This window comes from Trachemys scripta, chromosome 1, assembly GCF_013100865.1.
Source record: "Trachemys scripta elegans isolate TJP31775 chromosome 1, CAS_Tse_1.0, whole genome shotgun sequence".
Lineage (NCBI taxonomy): Eukaryota > Metazoa > Chordata > Testudines > Emydidae > Trachemys > Trachemys scripta.
The window spans coordinates 163,472,707-163,487,912 of record NC_048298.1 but is presented as its reverse complement, the minus strand read 5'-3'; the positions used below and the strand labels follow the sequence as shown (position 1 = coordinate 163,487,912).

Below are 15,206 nucleotides of genomic sequence, written 5' to 3'. Positions count from 1 at the left end.
TCCATATTCTAGATGTCGTCAGCCCTGGACCACACTGCAGAATGTAGCTGGTTACAGTTTACTCTGCCCCAAAGACTATGACCCAAAACATAACTGATATTTTAAGAAGTTCTCTCTAGAGAGCTCACAAACAGAAATGATTTAATTAAGGCACAGAAATGTGTAGAGCTGAGCTAATACTCAAGTAGTTGTAGATAAACTTAGCCCTTTTCTGCATGCAGACAATCCACAACAAATCATAACTTGAGTAATTTATTAGTAAGGCTGTGAGTCTGTCACGGGGGTCACGGATTCCATGACCCCCACAGCTGCAGCGGCCAGTGCGGCTGACCACAGGGCCGGCTGAGCAGCGGCCCCGGGGATGGCCCCAGAGGCCATCGGAGAGCAGCCCCCGGGGGACTCAGAGCAACGGGTGGCCAGAGGCAGTCAGCTCCCGCCGCTGGAGCAGGGGCCAGCCTTTGGCCCATGAGTCCCCCCAGAGCAGCGGCACCCTAGGAGCCGCTAAGAATTACTCAGGGGTATTTTTAGTAAAAGTCAGGGACAGGTCAGAGGCAATAAACAAAAATTCAGGGCCCTGACTTGTCCATGACTTTTGCTATAAATACCCATGACCAAACCTTAGCCTTATTTATTAGACATAATTGTTTAAAACCATACAGATTGATATTTGTAAAGCTGTTTGTGCTCAGACATGATTTAAACTGTGCGGATTAGTTGTGATTAACATCAGTAGCACAGCTAGAAATAGAAATTTGACTGGGTCCCAATTTATGGTAGATGGGCAGTGATGAGAGAGCTTGGCGGGGCTGCACACTGCAGAAGCAGCCGCCTGTTTCTCTGTTCTGTAGCTGACGCCACCTGGCTCTGATCCCTGCCACCACTGGGTGCACAGCACTCCACCCTCCCCAATCCCTGGGGTCTATGAGGTGTCTTTACATGACCCTACAGGGCAGCTGTGTTCCCCCTACTAGTAGCCCCCCTCCCTCCCTGTTGCGGGAGGCCGTTACTAGCCAATCCAGAAAAGCTAGGGAGAGGAGGAAAGAACAGAGGCTTTCCATTTCCTTCTCCATTCCCTAGAACAGGGGAGGGAGGGGATTCACACGGGCTCAGATTTGGGTATGTCTGGGTGTGGCCCACCTATGGCTATGCCCTGATTAACACATTTTCCTCAACCGGAATACTCACATGAGATTTGGAAATTCACTTGTGTGATCATTCTTGCTAGTACAGACTCAACCACACAAATGTTTGTGAGATGTGAATACAAACATGTGGGAGTACACACAAAGCAAGCTCATTAAAAATTGAGTGCATTTGTGATTTTTTTTTTGCCGTATTAACTCAGCTCTAGGAGCGAAAGAGAAGACACTCTCCCTTGAAACAGAAAGCATGGCGAAAGGCCGGGAAGTTAGTTTGTATGTCGATAATATCCAGGATTTTCCTCTACCTACAAGAGGGTAAAAATAAGAAAAGTTATTAAGGTTGAATGTATCGGTATGCTTTCAGGTAAAAAAAGTTATATCAAGAAAACTTCATCCTGCAGCCTTCTGTCCCATAGAACAAAGGGTCTGTAGCAGGACTTGTAGACACCCCAGTATTGTGATAAGAGAGTTTAGGCATTGTGTATGACTCTTGAGGATTCTTCCTCAGAATAATCCAGCAACCGGTATAATGATCTATCAAACACTAAGAATCACACCCTAGCATAAGTACATTTGAGTGTTCTCACAATTCTTAACTATTACACCAAACAAGATTTCTTTCCATTCTGCACTTAATAGAGACAGCACTGTCTCTCAGTGCTCCTTCTAAAGGAGCCTTCCCCCTGGAAATTATGTTTAAGTTAGAGGTACAATTACAACTGTCCATAATGATCCTTCTTAAAAAGGAAAGTGTCCCAAACATTTGTATTTCAAAACTTTTAGTAGATACACCACCAGCTAAGATTACAAGTGGGTAGAATTCCTGCTCACATACCAAGAAGTGCATACAGAAGGGTGAAAGGAAGGAAACTATTAAAGGGAAAGCTTTGTCTCTCAGGGATCAATCAACAGGAATATTCATATTATAGCAATTTCTTTACACTAGGGACCAACATCTACCTAATAAATCACTTGGGGGAAAGACATTAACAAGCAAAAAACACCCACAACCCAAGACAGCTCATATCTGCTGTCTCTGATGGGGCTGTTCTAAGACTAAGTTTGCAGTTTCCAAGTATGAGACAGACATGTATATGACAAACTTAGGGACTTACTAAGGTGTGACATTGTAATATTCTTGTGGAGTCACCGTTTTCAGTCCACCAAAGTAGTCCAGGACCCAGATATTGGTGATGTTGAATTTGGCAAAGAACCAGTTATGATCTCGAGGCCAGCTTGCCATCTCAGGGTGTCGACTGAATAATGCCAGCTTTGCAAAGACAGCTTCTGTATCATTCACCTAACAAGTAACCAGCAACATATTACAAAAGATGTAAACTTCATTGGTAAAAGACAAATTTAGAGGTATTTTAAATCAACTGCCAATAAGAATATTCTACTAACATGATAAAAAAAATAAGTCCCCACTCCCCCCCAAATTATAGTAACCGCACATCCACCCAGAGATAGGGAGGGCTCACCAGATTAAGGTTTGCCCCAGAAAGCTAGATACATCTACCAACAGGAGTTCCTCTGTAGCATGGGTATATCCACCATTTTAAATATCACCCCTGGAAATTAACAAGCAGTAACTCTTATAATTAAATATTATCCAATGAGAGAAATAATATCCATAGAAAAGCACTGCACCCTGAGTGATGCTGTATGACAATTTAAAGTGAGGAGAAAGATAAATCCCATGAAAGTTTGCATTTATTCAATATTATTTCTTTAAAATATCAACTAATGCCAAAGACTATATCTGTTGAAGAGACCAATCATTTGGTAATAGTGACTAAAAAAAATAATAGAGTGCCATATAGCAGCTTTGCAAGTTTCCTTGTAGGATACTCTGTTTCTTTCACCTGAAGAAGAGGAGCGTTCTTGAGTATGTTTACTGGATACCACTGACACTTGTTTACTTACTAGTTTGATCTCTTTGGAAATTAAGAATATTTGATATTCCCATTGCTCTTCTGGCCACAATAAAGTACTACTTCAGCTACAGATTAAGTTCTTTCCCCCATAAGAGAAAAGCTAGTTTCAGACAAAGCATAGTAAGGTAATATCTTTAAGAAGCGATAATAATTTTGCTTGGGTACAAAGATTGGCCCCAGACTGAAACTACCTTGTTTGGGAAAATCATAGATAAATCTTTGAGACACTGTAATGAGACTAGGTGATGGTAGCTGAAGGCTTGTCTACATGGTGGGATACTGAGCTTTACAGAGGTGCGGTTTCTAAAGCACACTAATGTATTGCACATTAATTAGTCCAGGTAGACCCTGTTCGTGTGCACTACATTAAAGCGCACCAGCAATGTTTACATGGAGCAATTAATGTACAACACATTAGTGTGCTTTAGAAATGACACCTCTATAGAGCACATTCTACAAGAGCTGAAAAAGGTGACTGTCCCAATGATGCAGTACTTGGTTTAATTCTACTTCTCAAGTGGATAACTTAATATTGATACAGAAACAACTTTTAGGAAACACAGGGTAGGGAGCAGGGATGGTAGCTTCATTATTTGGATAAAAAAGTAAGTTTCAGCAAAAATCAGAAAGTTATATTAGTTCCTTTAAAGCTCAGAGACTCTGGCAAAAGATGTCAAATCCCTGTCTGAAGAGAGCAACCAGCAACAGTAGCTATTCATTTATGCAAACTGCAGCCTGATAGTAGTGTCTTTTGTACATAGTTCTGCAGTGGTTCAATAATTTACTGCGTATTAAATACATGTTTATCATGCATATTTTGGGGGGCCATCTCCCTTATTCTTGTATCCTCAAAGGCTAAAGAGGGCACGGCCTGACTAGATAAAAAAGAAAAAGGGAAAGTAAGACTAAGTATTTGAAGAGTAAGTACCTAAGCTGGAAAGAAACTGAACTAGAAAAACAAGGATGGAACTGCAGATAGCAAAGTTTATGAGATATTTTGCTACCCAGCCTAACATTGATATACAGACATTTATGGGTAATAGTGAGCAGCAAGCAGTCTAAACAGCAAAAGAGACCAGTGTGGTTTTCAGTTGCACATGCAGCAGTACCATATCATACAGCAGGGATGTAGTAGACAAGTGGTGGGCAACCTGTGCCCCATGGGCCACCCGTCAGGGCAATCCGCTGGTGGGCCGCAAGACAGTTTGTTTACATTGACTGTCCGCAGACACGGCCACCCGCAGGTCCCAGTGGCCGCGGTTCACCGTTCCGGGCCAACAGGAGCCGTGGGAAGCAGCACAGGCCACAGGGATGTGGTGGCCACCGCTTCCCACAGCTCCCATTGGCTGGGAATAGCAAACCGCGGCCACTGGGAGCTGCGGGCGGCCGTGTCTGTGGACAGTCAATGTAAACAAACTGTCTCGTGGCCCGCCAGCGGATTACTCTGACGGGCCGCAGGTTGCCCACTACTGTAGTAGACCCTTTCTACATGGCTGATGCAATATTCCTGGTGCAGTTGTATCTTCTGGGCACTTAATTATCAAAAAAAATATTAAACTGGAGGGAGCTCAAATGAGTAATAAAAATGATGCGGGACTGAAGAACGGATTTACAAAGTAAGATTGAGAGCTAAATGTGGGAACAGTGAAATAAGGGATTGTGAAAATATAATGTACACGTATCTGAAGGGCATAAACACCAAGTAAGGAATTATTTAGGGTATTGCTAAGAGGGAATAATTATCAGTAATGAGATGATGCTAAAGGGAAAATTGTAGGCTGAATGACAAAGAGAGTCTAGTGTCCCACAGAAGGCTGCTAAAACTAACTTAGACTGAAAAAAGCACTAGTAAATGGTAGGAAACAATACTGTACTGCACCGGCAGGAAGATCAACAGATGATGCAATAATTTTTCCATCTTTAAACTCCTACAATTTTATGCCTCATACTAGCTGTTAACCAAGTAAAGTGGTAGAAGCCTAATCACTTGGGTCACTTAAAACTGGACTGAGCACTTAAAATAGTATCAAGTTATTTTGCACTGACAGAAGATTGGCTTAGATTTGTTAGTTCTTAAAAAAAGAACCACAGAAATTAGAGACTTCCCTCACTGTAGTAGCTCTGCCAAGAGCAGCTCTATAGAATTATCTCTAGAGACTCTCAATGATACTTTAAGTATTGTTCAGAAGTTGTGAATTAATCTACCAAAGCAAACTATGAGCTAGCTTGCTATATCGTCAAAGAGCTTAGCCTGAATCATTAGATTAGTTTGAATCTTTTCTGTCTAGTATGTAATGTTACACTTCTGTACAGAAGTTCTTAAATTTCTATTCTCTGTTCACTAAGGAGTTTTGCTTTGTACATAATACTGTCCTGTTCAGTGCAGACTTTCAGTTGTTTACCTTATCAACAGTCCCAGAGAAGATAATGTGGGCACACAGGGGATTCTGGGGATCATAGCCTTTCTTCTTGCAGTAAGGAGTCTGTGCCAAGGACACTGTAAGAGAGGCATTTGCATCCACCTGAAATACAAGCAGTAAGTAATTGGCAAAGCTGTCCCAAAACTATACATTACATAACTAAAATTTGTTAAAATAAACTGATTGCAGGGTTGTCAATATCCCAGGAAATGTCAGGTACTGGTGAATACCAGGCTAAAGCTGGTTTAAAATAATTGCATCAGTGTCCAGCAAGTTCAGAATGCATCTTTTCAAACATCCATTCAAAACTGAGGAATAGGCTCGGTCTATCCACTACATCAAAGCTGGTCTTCTGCTACAGAATGCTGGACTGTAGTCTACAACTCTGCATGCATCAAGCCTATAACACTGCATTATTGGTGTTTTTTTGTATCATCTAATGTTTTCAACTTTTGTTTATGCAATATTGAAAACTGACATGAAATGAGTCATGATATATATATATAATTTCTTTGAGAAAATATCAAACCAATATGTATACAGACATTCCAATGTTCAGTATTATAGTTACATGTTAATATTACACCCCCTGCAGCTTTACTTTTTATTTGTACAATCATAAATTAATATACAAGTCTATTGTCTTATGTAACTGCAATCTGAATATGTAACTAAAACTACATGTAATGTGGTGTGTGTTTGAAACCGTTTTTTGTTTTTTTAAATGCCTTAAACTGGGACTAACTAGTTTTTCCTGGGGTTGTAAAAATCTTGATTTTATCTGGTAAAAACACCTCTGGTAAATACCCATCCCTGAATGATTGTCACAAAAGGTATTTTCAAATGAAGTTCCAGCTAGTACCCAAAAATGCTTAGTGAGAAGAAAGTTACCAACATTTGTCACCACCTTCTTATACTAGTTATATTCTTCTTCTAAAACTACTTAATTTGAAACCCTAGATAGATGGCCTCTGAATAGGTCTGGAAGACCATAGTTTAGAAGGTTCAAACAGCAAAATTTGTCTAACGTACAATTGGAGGCCTCAAAAAATGGACCTCATTAACACTTGAATTTAATGTATAATCTATATATCCTCAACTCCATCGACATTTGAAGCTAGTTTTAAAAATCCAGTTTAAGTCAAGAGTGTAAAAATCCACTTGAAAGCAACTTCAACTGTTTAAAATAAAAAGCACCCAACTCCATTCTGGTAGCACAAACATATCTACTATCTAGTTTAAAAAAAAAAATAGATCACTTTTGGCCTAAAAATAAGAAGACAGGTGTCTGTCCACAAATAAATTAGAAAGGCCCAAAAGCTGACATGATGAGAATGCCTTAACTAGAACTTGACACACTTCGTGCTTGTCAACACAAGCATGGAGATTTTTTAAATTTTGCAAAAAATTAATTAATTTGTTGAAAACATCAAGGAATTTACATAGAAGCTTTTGTAGTAAGAATCCAGATCAGGAAAATCAGTTTTTCTTCCAAAGCTAGATGTGGAGGCGGCAAAAGTCAGTGTGCATTTAAGATACAGGTTATGGGTCCTGACCACATTAGCTACGTGGATGCAAATTCCTGGTATAGGTATGTTGCATCTGAAAGCAAGATGCATTAATGCAATGTAAGCCCTGCTTTAAAAATGGAGGAGTGCATCTATATCAGTGCAAAGACCACCTAGTGTAGTCAGGCTCTAAGTGTATGTCAGGAAACAAACAATTCAACCGATGTTATCCCGCAAACGGGGGGGCAGAAGAGGAATACTTCAAAGAACTGCATTCCCATCATGGAGTGAACTTCTTCATTTTCAATATTTGTAAGACTATAACACCCTACCCCCAATGTTGTAGTCAAATCACATGCGCAGCCCCTTACGCCCATCCAAAGCCCTACTGGTCAATGGGGTTCCAGACAGGGGCAAGAGTCCATCAGTGCAGATCCAATTGCGGAGGACTCATGTTTGTTTACAAGTCTGCTTAACCAGTAATAGAAGATAAGCCTCATTCCTCTCAGCTTGGTTTCAGTTTACCAGGTTAACAGTAATGGACTTCAAAGAAGGGCAAAATTTAAGTAAGTTCTGGTCCTCTAACTGATAAAGTAGAAATTATTAAGGCTTTTATCTCCTGAGGACAAGCTTCATATATAAATTAGGCCCCAAATGAATTTAGTTTTGTAATTGCAAAGATCTGTAGAGCTTTTAGCTAGAGAAGGAAGGATATCTGCACAAACTTTTTGTAGGTCTGCTTAAGTTTCCAACTTTCTTGTGCATTTCTTTGATTTCAGAACCTGAAGTCTTCGTTCAAAACACTAGATTTAATATCATTTGACATTATATTTCACAGCTCCCCCCCCCCCCCAAACACAACTAAGAGTTAAATGTGCATCTGGGAAATTCCATTAGAATAGCTTATTTTAGCAAAAAAAATTAAGTGACCTAAGCACTAAACAAGTTCCCACTGCATTTATGGAACTACTGCCATCACAAGACTATGACAGTGCAGATACTCAAGTTACTCAACTCCAAAAAAGCTGAGTCATAGTTATTTGGTGTTATCTGCTGGCACAGGTCTCTATGTGATGGTGAACCAAACAGTTGACCTCTATGCTGCAACAGCAGAATACAGATAGGAGAATACAACATCTGTGGGGGAGCTTTCTGATTGGAAAGAGCCTACTGAACCAGTAAAATCTATAACAGTGTCAAAACAGTTAGGCAGGGGTCATAACATGCGTTTGATCAAACCTCCATATTTCTTAAAACAGACGTTTCATAAATGAAATATTACAAATAGAAATTAAAAGGGAAAAATGGTAACTACAAAGCATTCAGCATACCAAGTGAGGACTACAGACAGCTAATTCAAGAGGCAAATTGGCATTAGTTATATAGGCAAAGGCTAAAACAAAACGTCATGCTTGTTTTGCCCATGTTTTAGTTTCTTTACAAGGAAAACAGGAGGGAAGAGAGGGGAAAGCATGTATTGGATTCTCCTCCAAATCTGTGTTTTTTTAGACTGCACTCTTCAGCAGGGACTTGAGTGTGTGCAGACATGTAAAAATAAGTAGCACCATCCTGGGTATTACATAGTTTAATAATTTCTTTATTATCCCATCACTATTGGTTCCTCATTCTTGGATCTCATGCTCCCAGAGGGAATCATGACACACTTCTATTACTTTTAAAATTATTTACAGATGTAGTAGCAGTGACTAGTGCACAAAGCCTCTCCTGTCCCCTCCTCTACTGCATTGTACATACAACCAACTGCTGTTATCGCCTTAAGCGCGCTAAATCAGCCTAGTTAGTTCATTCTTCACCAAACCAAGAAAAGAAGTTTGGCAGGAGCGGATTAGGGACTTTCAGTGGTTGCTATTCTGTCTCCTCTCATATGCCTTTTGTTTCAACTATAAATGAATTTAGTAAGTATTTGGTCTGAGCATCTCTTAAGCTCTTCAGGTACATCTACACTGCAAAAGACTCTGAATCACGTCAACTCACTTGGACTCATACACTGCTATTTTTAGCCCTGTTACATATGTTCCCATTTGGGCTCTCCAACCCAGTGAGAGGATCTCAGAGCCCAGGCTCCAGACCAGTGGTGGGCAACCTGTGGCCCTCACGTGGCCCATCATTCCGCCCGCCGCTTCCCGCAGCTCCCACTGGCTAGGAACGGCAAACCGCAGCCACTGGGAGCTGCGGGGGGGCGTGCTGGGGGACGGTCAACGTCAGCAAAATGTCTCGCAGCCCACAATCGGCTTACCCTGATGGGCCGCATGCTGCCCACTGGCTGCCCACCACTGCTCCAGACCAAGCGGGAATATCCACATTGATATTTTTAGTCTCACAGTGCAAGCCCCATGAGCCCAAGTCAGTCAATCTGGGCTCAGACTAGCTGCCTTGGTTTTTTATTTTTGTTTTCCTGAAGTATAGACACACCCTGCCAATTTTTCAGCTCCCAAGTCCTTTGTGGCTCATTTGGTGCCTACCCTTCACTTTTTGATCTTTTTGGAGTCCTCTGCTTCTTTATTCAGTACCCTCTCTTACAGCTTCAGCAGTTTCATCTATTGGTGCATTTTTGTCATAGATGACCATGACATTGAGGTTTTTACTCACGAAAGCTTATGCCCAAATAAATCTGTTAGTCTTTAAGGTGCCACCAGACTCCTTGTTGTTTTTGTAGATACAGACTAACACAGCTACCCCCTGATACATGACATGTTTGAGGAGAGTTGCCTAGAGATTACTTTTCTGGCTGCTTGTAACATTCCACACTGATACATTAAAGGGATCTACAGAACTGCTGGGGCAGAATGCTTGATGCTTTGCTGGTCAAGCGCTGTAATATTTTTAGTCACCAGTCCTCTTCTGTACATTTAGCAGCTTCACTGTCTTCACTTTATTATACTTCTGATGTTTCCAGATGTTGTATTCCATAACGTCTATTTTAATCAGCACTCAAGTCATAGTAGTAACAGAGGAAAGAATGTTCCAACTCCTGAACAAAATATCACATACTACAAACATATTAGCAGCAAGTAGGTTAGGAAGTTAGACTGTTTTTTCAAATATCTGAGCTAATTCATATGCCAATATCCCTACTTTTATTTCAAATTTTCACACATTAATATTTGCAGCTTTTGCAAGGATGCTAAGCAAAGGATCATTGTGATAAAGGAGTGATGCATCTTGCCATTTCCCCATACCATAAGATGATTATTAACTTGATTATTATCACTAATTATGGAACTTGTTGGGCAAGGATGTGTGCTAGTAACATCCAAATGAAGACAGATCTCAATATACACTTCCTTTATTGTTCAAAGGGAATTGGCAATCTTGGCATGCTTGAGACCCATTCAGTGTGAGCAAAGCTCTCGTGCGTATCACAAATGGCATGTGTGCCATGGGTACACAGGCTATCGCAGTAGGGGTATAACAACACTCACAAATGGGGGAGGAAGGGCATGCTCAAAGGTAGCCTGAAATAGGGAACCCAGTCCCCCCTGCTGCTAGATCAAGCTTTATCCCCTCTGAGTGGCACTGAAGACACACCCCGGCCTAGACGAGCTCGATCATTGCACTTGACTCACTGAGGGGCACCGGGGCGCGCGGAGAGGGCAGATGCCCCCCCCTGGGGGGGTCCAGTACCACGGACGCGAACCCCACTGCACGGACTGGGGTCAGCGATCGCCCGCTGCGCCCAGCCCCATCCCTGCGGGCCCGGTGCCACCCTCCTCCTCCAGCCGGGGCGGCGGGTCCCAGCGCCCGGCCCCGCGCTCACCTGCAGGTCCTGCACGGACACCTCCAGCGCGGTGAGGTAGAGGTAGGGGACGCCGCTGCCGCGGGGGCCGGGCGGCCCGTCGCTCAGCGAGAAGACGTTGGCGAAGGGGCGGCCCCGCAGCGGCTCGCGCGCGGACAGCGTGGCCAGCGCCCCCCAGTCGCACTGGTGAACCACGTAGCGGGCCACGCGCGCCGCGTCGTCGTGCGGCGGGATCCCGGCCCCCCCGCCGGCCAGCAGCGCCAGCAGCGCCCAGGGCAGGAGCTGCAGCCGCATCGTAACTAAGAGCGTAATTAACCCTGCTTTGCAGCTGGTGGCCAACCGGTTTCCTCCTGAAGGGGTGGGGCCACACCATTCTCAGCCAATGGGCACCCACCACCCGCCCGTCTCCACCAATGAAGGCGCCTTGGAGGCGCAACGGTATGGAATACCCACTTCAGTGGGGCGTGGTCATTCTGCTTTCAGCCAATGGGCGCACGCCGCCCTCTCATGTCCGCCAATGAGCTCTGCCAGAGGGCGGGGCGAATGGGCATGAAGTCAGTCGGTTGTAAACATCCCCGATTCTCGCACCAGCTCTGTGCTGCGGAAAGAGTCACGCAAATGTCAGCCAATGAATAAAGCCCCCTTCGGAATCTCTTCCAATAACAACTCGCACTGGGCGGGCGGAGGCGGGATTAAAGCGGATTGGGGCGGAGTGAGTGGCACTCACAAACCTAGCTACTGGTTAGGTAAAACATAAACAAACTGGTCACGTGGGAGAAGGCGGGGCAGCTGTGCGGCGACGAGGCCACTGACTCCCCAGGCGGCGGCGCGCGCGAGCTGCTGCGGTTCGCTCTTCCCTCTCCTTGCAGCAGCCGGGCCCAGGCTACAGGGGGCGTTTGGTGCCCGGGTCTCCGTTGGAAGCGCCCTGCCCACCTCTAGAATTTTTTTGCATGGCTATTGCCAGGGCTGGCCCAGGCTGGCGTCACAGCGGGGGGCAGGGTGACCAGATGTCCCGATTTTATAGGGACAGTCCCGATATTTGAGGCTTTTTCTTATATAGAAGCCTATTACCCCCCCACACACTGTCCCGATTTTTCACACTTGCTGTCTGGTCACCCTACAGCAGGGGGTAGGGCTGCTCCCTGGATACCATGGCTTTATATAGCGGCCTTATGCTCGGTTCTGTTTTATTGTCTGTTCCTTTCCTAATGGTTCCTAGCCCGCCGTTAGCTTTTTTGATGGCTGCTGCGCACTGAGCAGAGCTTTCAGAGAACAATCCACAATGACCGCAAGCTCTCCTTCGTGGGTGGTAACAGCTAATTTAGATGATGGAGCCCATCATTCTGTACGTATCATTGGGATTATGTTTTCCAATGTGCGTTACCTTGCATTTATCAACATTAAATGTAATATGCTATTTTGTTGCCCAGTAACTCAGTTTAGTGAGAGCCCTTTGTAACTCATAGCCAAGGCTGACTGCCATCTTGAATACTTTTGTATCAACTGCAAACTTTGTCATCTCACTGTTTACCCCCTTTTTAGATCATTTATGGATATGTTGAACAGCACTCGTCCCAGTACAGATCTTTGGGAGACTTCGCTATTTACCTCTCTCCACTGTGAAAACTGACCATTTATTCCTCCTCTTTGTTTCCTATCTTTTAACCAGTTAGTGATCAGTGAGATCACTTATCCCATGACTGCCTACTTTCTTAAAAAGCCTTTGGTGAGGGACCTTGTCGAAAGCTTTCTGAAAGTCCAGGTATACTAGATACACTGGATCACCCTTGTCCTCAAAGAATTCTAATAGATTGATGAGGCATCTAATAGATTGGCGTGGCCTCAACTGGAAGAGGCGGGGCCTCTCGAGATTTAAAAGCCATGGGGCACCGGCTGTGGCTGGGAGCCCCAAGGCCTTTAAATCACGCCAGGACTCCCAGCTGCAGAGGTGGCTGGGAGCCCCCGGGGCTCAGGGGCAAATTAAAGGGCCCGGGGCTAGCTCTGGGCCCTTTAAATCCCCACTGCAGCTCCGGTAACCGGGCTCGGATGGGGAGTCAAAGGGCCCGGAGCTCCTGCGCCTCGGGTGGGGATTCAAAGGGCTCGGGGCTCCCCATAGTGGCCAGAGCACCAGGCCCTTTAAATCCCCGCTGCGGAAGCCGGTGCAGTCCGGCATGGCATACTTGCTCTGTACCGGACCATACCGGCTTACTTTCACCTCTGTCTACATTGCAGTCAAAAGGTGATTAATGCTAGCTTTGGTATGTCTAATCGAGCTGCAATCTAGCTAGCTTGGGTCCCAGAGCAGTGAAGCTGCAGCAGTGCATGCTTCAGCATGTGCTAGCCCCATGGGTTTCTTGGCTTCACTGCTTTGGGACCTGAGCTAGCTAGATGAAAACTAGCTGGGGTTTGTCTCGCTGAGCTGCACTCACACCTTGTAATTGCAGTACAAACATACCATTGAAACAGGTAGGCAGAGTAGTCTGAGTATAGAGTAGAACACTCCCTCCCTCTCTCCTCTCTATTCAAGTCCCAGTTGGCATTTAATAGATCAATTAATAGTTCAAAGCCCAGCTATATAAAAGACTGAATTTGCTCTGTGAACTACTGTGACAGCTGCACTCCTTTACAACAATGCAGATCACAAAACCCTGAATGAAGCAGGGGAGAGCTGGGGACAGAGCATTCTTAGTCGATGGGATCCGGCAACAGAGAAAACTTCTAGAGAAGATCAGGTGATGAATCCAGAATCAGACCATTTTTGGGAAACGTTGCAAAACCTGCTTTGAGAAAGGCTTTCCATCATAAATGATGCTCACAACATGAATCTCTGTTTCTATTTGTAAACCCCTACCAACTACCCCCACAAAAACAAACTACCCCAAGCAGAGTTCTGACTCCAAAAAGGGATGAAGTGCAAGAAAATCGATGAAGTTCACTAGAGACTCTGCTGTTGCTGTCGATTTTACATGGAAGGTGCTGAAATACTACAGTGATGAGTGGCAGCATAAAACCCTAAATTAGATAGATAGCTGCCCCCAGAAGCTCCCCCAACACTCTTTGTTTAATAGATTTTAAAGCCAGAAGAGACAATTGTGATCATCTGTCCTGAACTCCTCTATCAAGTAGGCCATAGAATTTCACCCTGTGAATCTTGCATCGATCCTTAAAACTTGTACTTGAATTAGGTCATCGCTGTTAGCAAAAGACATCCAGTCTTGATTTAAATACTTCAACTGGTGGATAATTTACCAGATCGTTGGACTTTACCACATTCTTTGGCAGTCTGTTTACTACAATCCTGTGGTTTCAGACGGGTAGAATAAAGATTCTCACTGACTATTTTGTCCTCCTTGGCTTCGTGAGGGGGAGATAGACCTGTGGGAGACAGATTAAAAAATTCTTCTGGTGCTGTCCCCTAAGCCTCCAAAGCATAGGAGAACAGCTATTGAGTATGGAGCTGAACTGACGGGAGAAAACTCTAGCTGCACAAGCAGCTGTTAGGGGCCCCACCAAAATGGTGGGAGAGCCACACAAGTCCCCTTGCTTATGGTGTGGGGGATGTTAAGTTTCAGGGCAAGGGGCTAAGGAGAAAATAGGGGAGGAAAGGGAGCTGGAGATGAGAGGAAAGGAGACAGAATAGCAATTCATAGAAGGATATATTTAGAAAGGGAGGGAAACTTTGAAGGGGAAAAGACCGCATGGATGATGGGTTGGGGGGAAGAAGGAAGTACTGAAAAAAGTGAGCCCCAATAAAGGATGGGGGGAGGTAGACAACAGCAATTTTTTTCTTTTTTGAGATTTGACTGATTGTTAAAATATACACACTATTGTATATGGATATACCACTACCCCCTCACACAGAAGGAGTCTGCTTCTGTTAATCCTTGCTGCAGTCCTGTCCCCTAAGAACCTACACTAGTTAATTACTCCCTTGCCACCCTTCCACTGCCTTGACAGGGAGGGAGTACCGCTGGAGGAGTATGTGAGGGAATGTTATTGTGGACAAAGAAGGGCCTAAGAGGAGAGAACGTTAGTGAATAGAGGAGAGAGTGACTGGGACAGGGAAGAAATGATAGGGAGTAATGGAGACCAGTGGAACAAGGAAAGAACACCACAGGGGAAAAAAGAGAGGGAGGGGAAAGAGAGGAATGTAAGTGAAAGAAGGAAAGAGGGAGTTAGCAATTAAATATTATAGAAAAATTGGATTGAGGGAAACCAGACAGCTGAAGAAGACAGAAAAAAAAAACAACCTAAGATACTGTAGATGGAGCAAATGGGGCAAAGGAAGGAGAAAGGTAAACAATGGAGATACAAGGAGGAGAACAAGGAGGCCTACTATGTTTTATTACTTCAATTATTAGTCCAAAAGTGTAGTGTCAACAAGTAACAATTACCAACTTCCTATTAATCATGGTGTTTGGTTACAAAAGTGCTGGGCCAGT

General features: G+C 44.0%; 1 protein-coding gene across 2 annotated transcripts; it reads right to left on the bottom strand.

The window, feature by feature from the left end:
• Nucleotides 1–1,308: 1,308 nt before the first annotated feature.
• CREG1 (cellular repressor of E1A stimulated genes 1) lies at nucleotides 1,309–11,074 on the bottom strand. 2 transcript variants are annotated; one of them, XM_034791640.1, is made up of 4 exons: nucleotides 10,786–11,074; nucleotides 5,482–5,601; nucleotides 2,258–2,442; nucleotides 1,309–1,447 (listed from the first exon to the last, which is right to left on the bottom strand). In XM_034791640.1, coding segments are annotated over exons 1-4 (579 nt in total). In that variant the 5' UTR covers nucleotides 11,059–11,074; the 3' UTR covers nucleotides 1,309–1,446. The 2 variants fall into 2 exon arrangements, with proteins under 2 accessions (XP_034647531.1, XP_034647542.1); XM_034791651.1 differs by lacking the exon at nucleotides 1,309–1,447 and having other exon boundaries at nucleotides 2,257–2,442.
• Nucleotides 11,075–15,206: the final 4,132 nt, after the last annotated feature.

Excerpts from the sequence above, each read along its gene's own strand:
- CREG1 (XM_034791640.1), bottom strand. The coding sequence starts at position 11,058 with ATGCGGCTGCAGCTCCTGCCCTGGGCGCTGCTGGCGCTGCTGGCCGGC. Across the intron at positions 5,602-10,785 it reads TGTCCGTGCAGGACCTGCAG|GTGGATGCAAATGCCTCTCT; the intron begins GTGAGCGCGGGG and ends CTTGTATTTCAG. Across the intron at positions 2,443-5,481 it reads TCTCTGGGACTGTTGATAAG|GTGAATGATACAGAAGCTGT; the intron begins GTAAACAACTGA and ends GTTACTTGTTAG.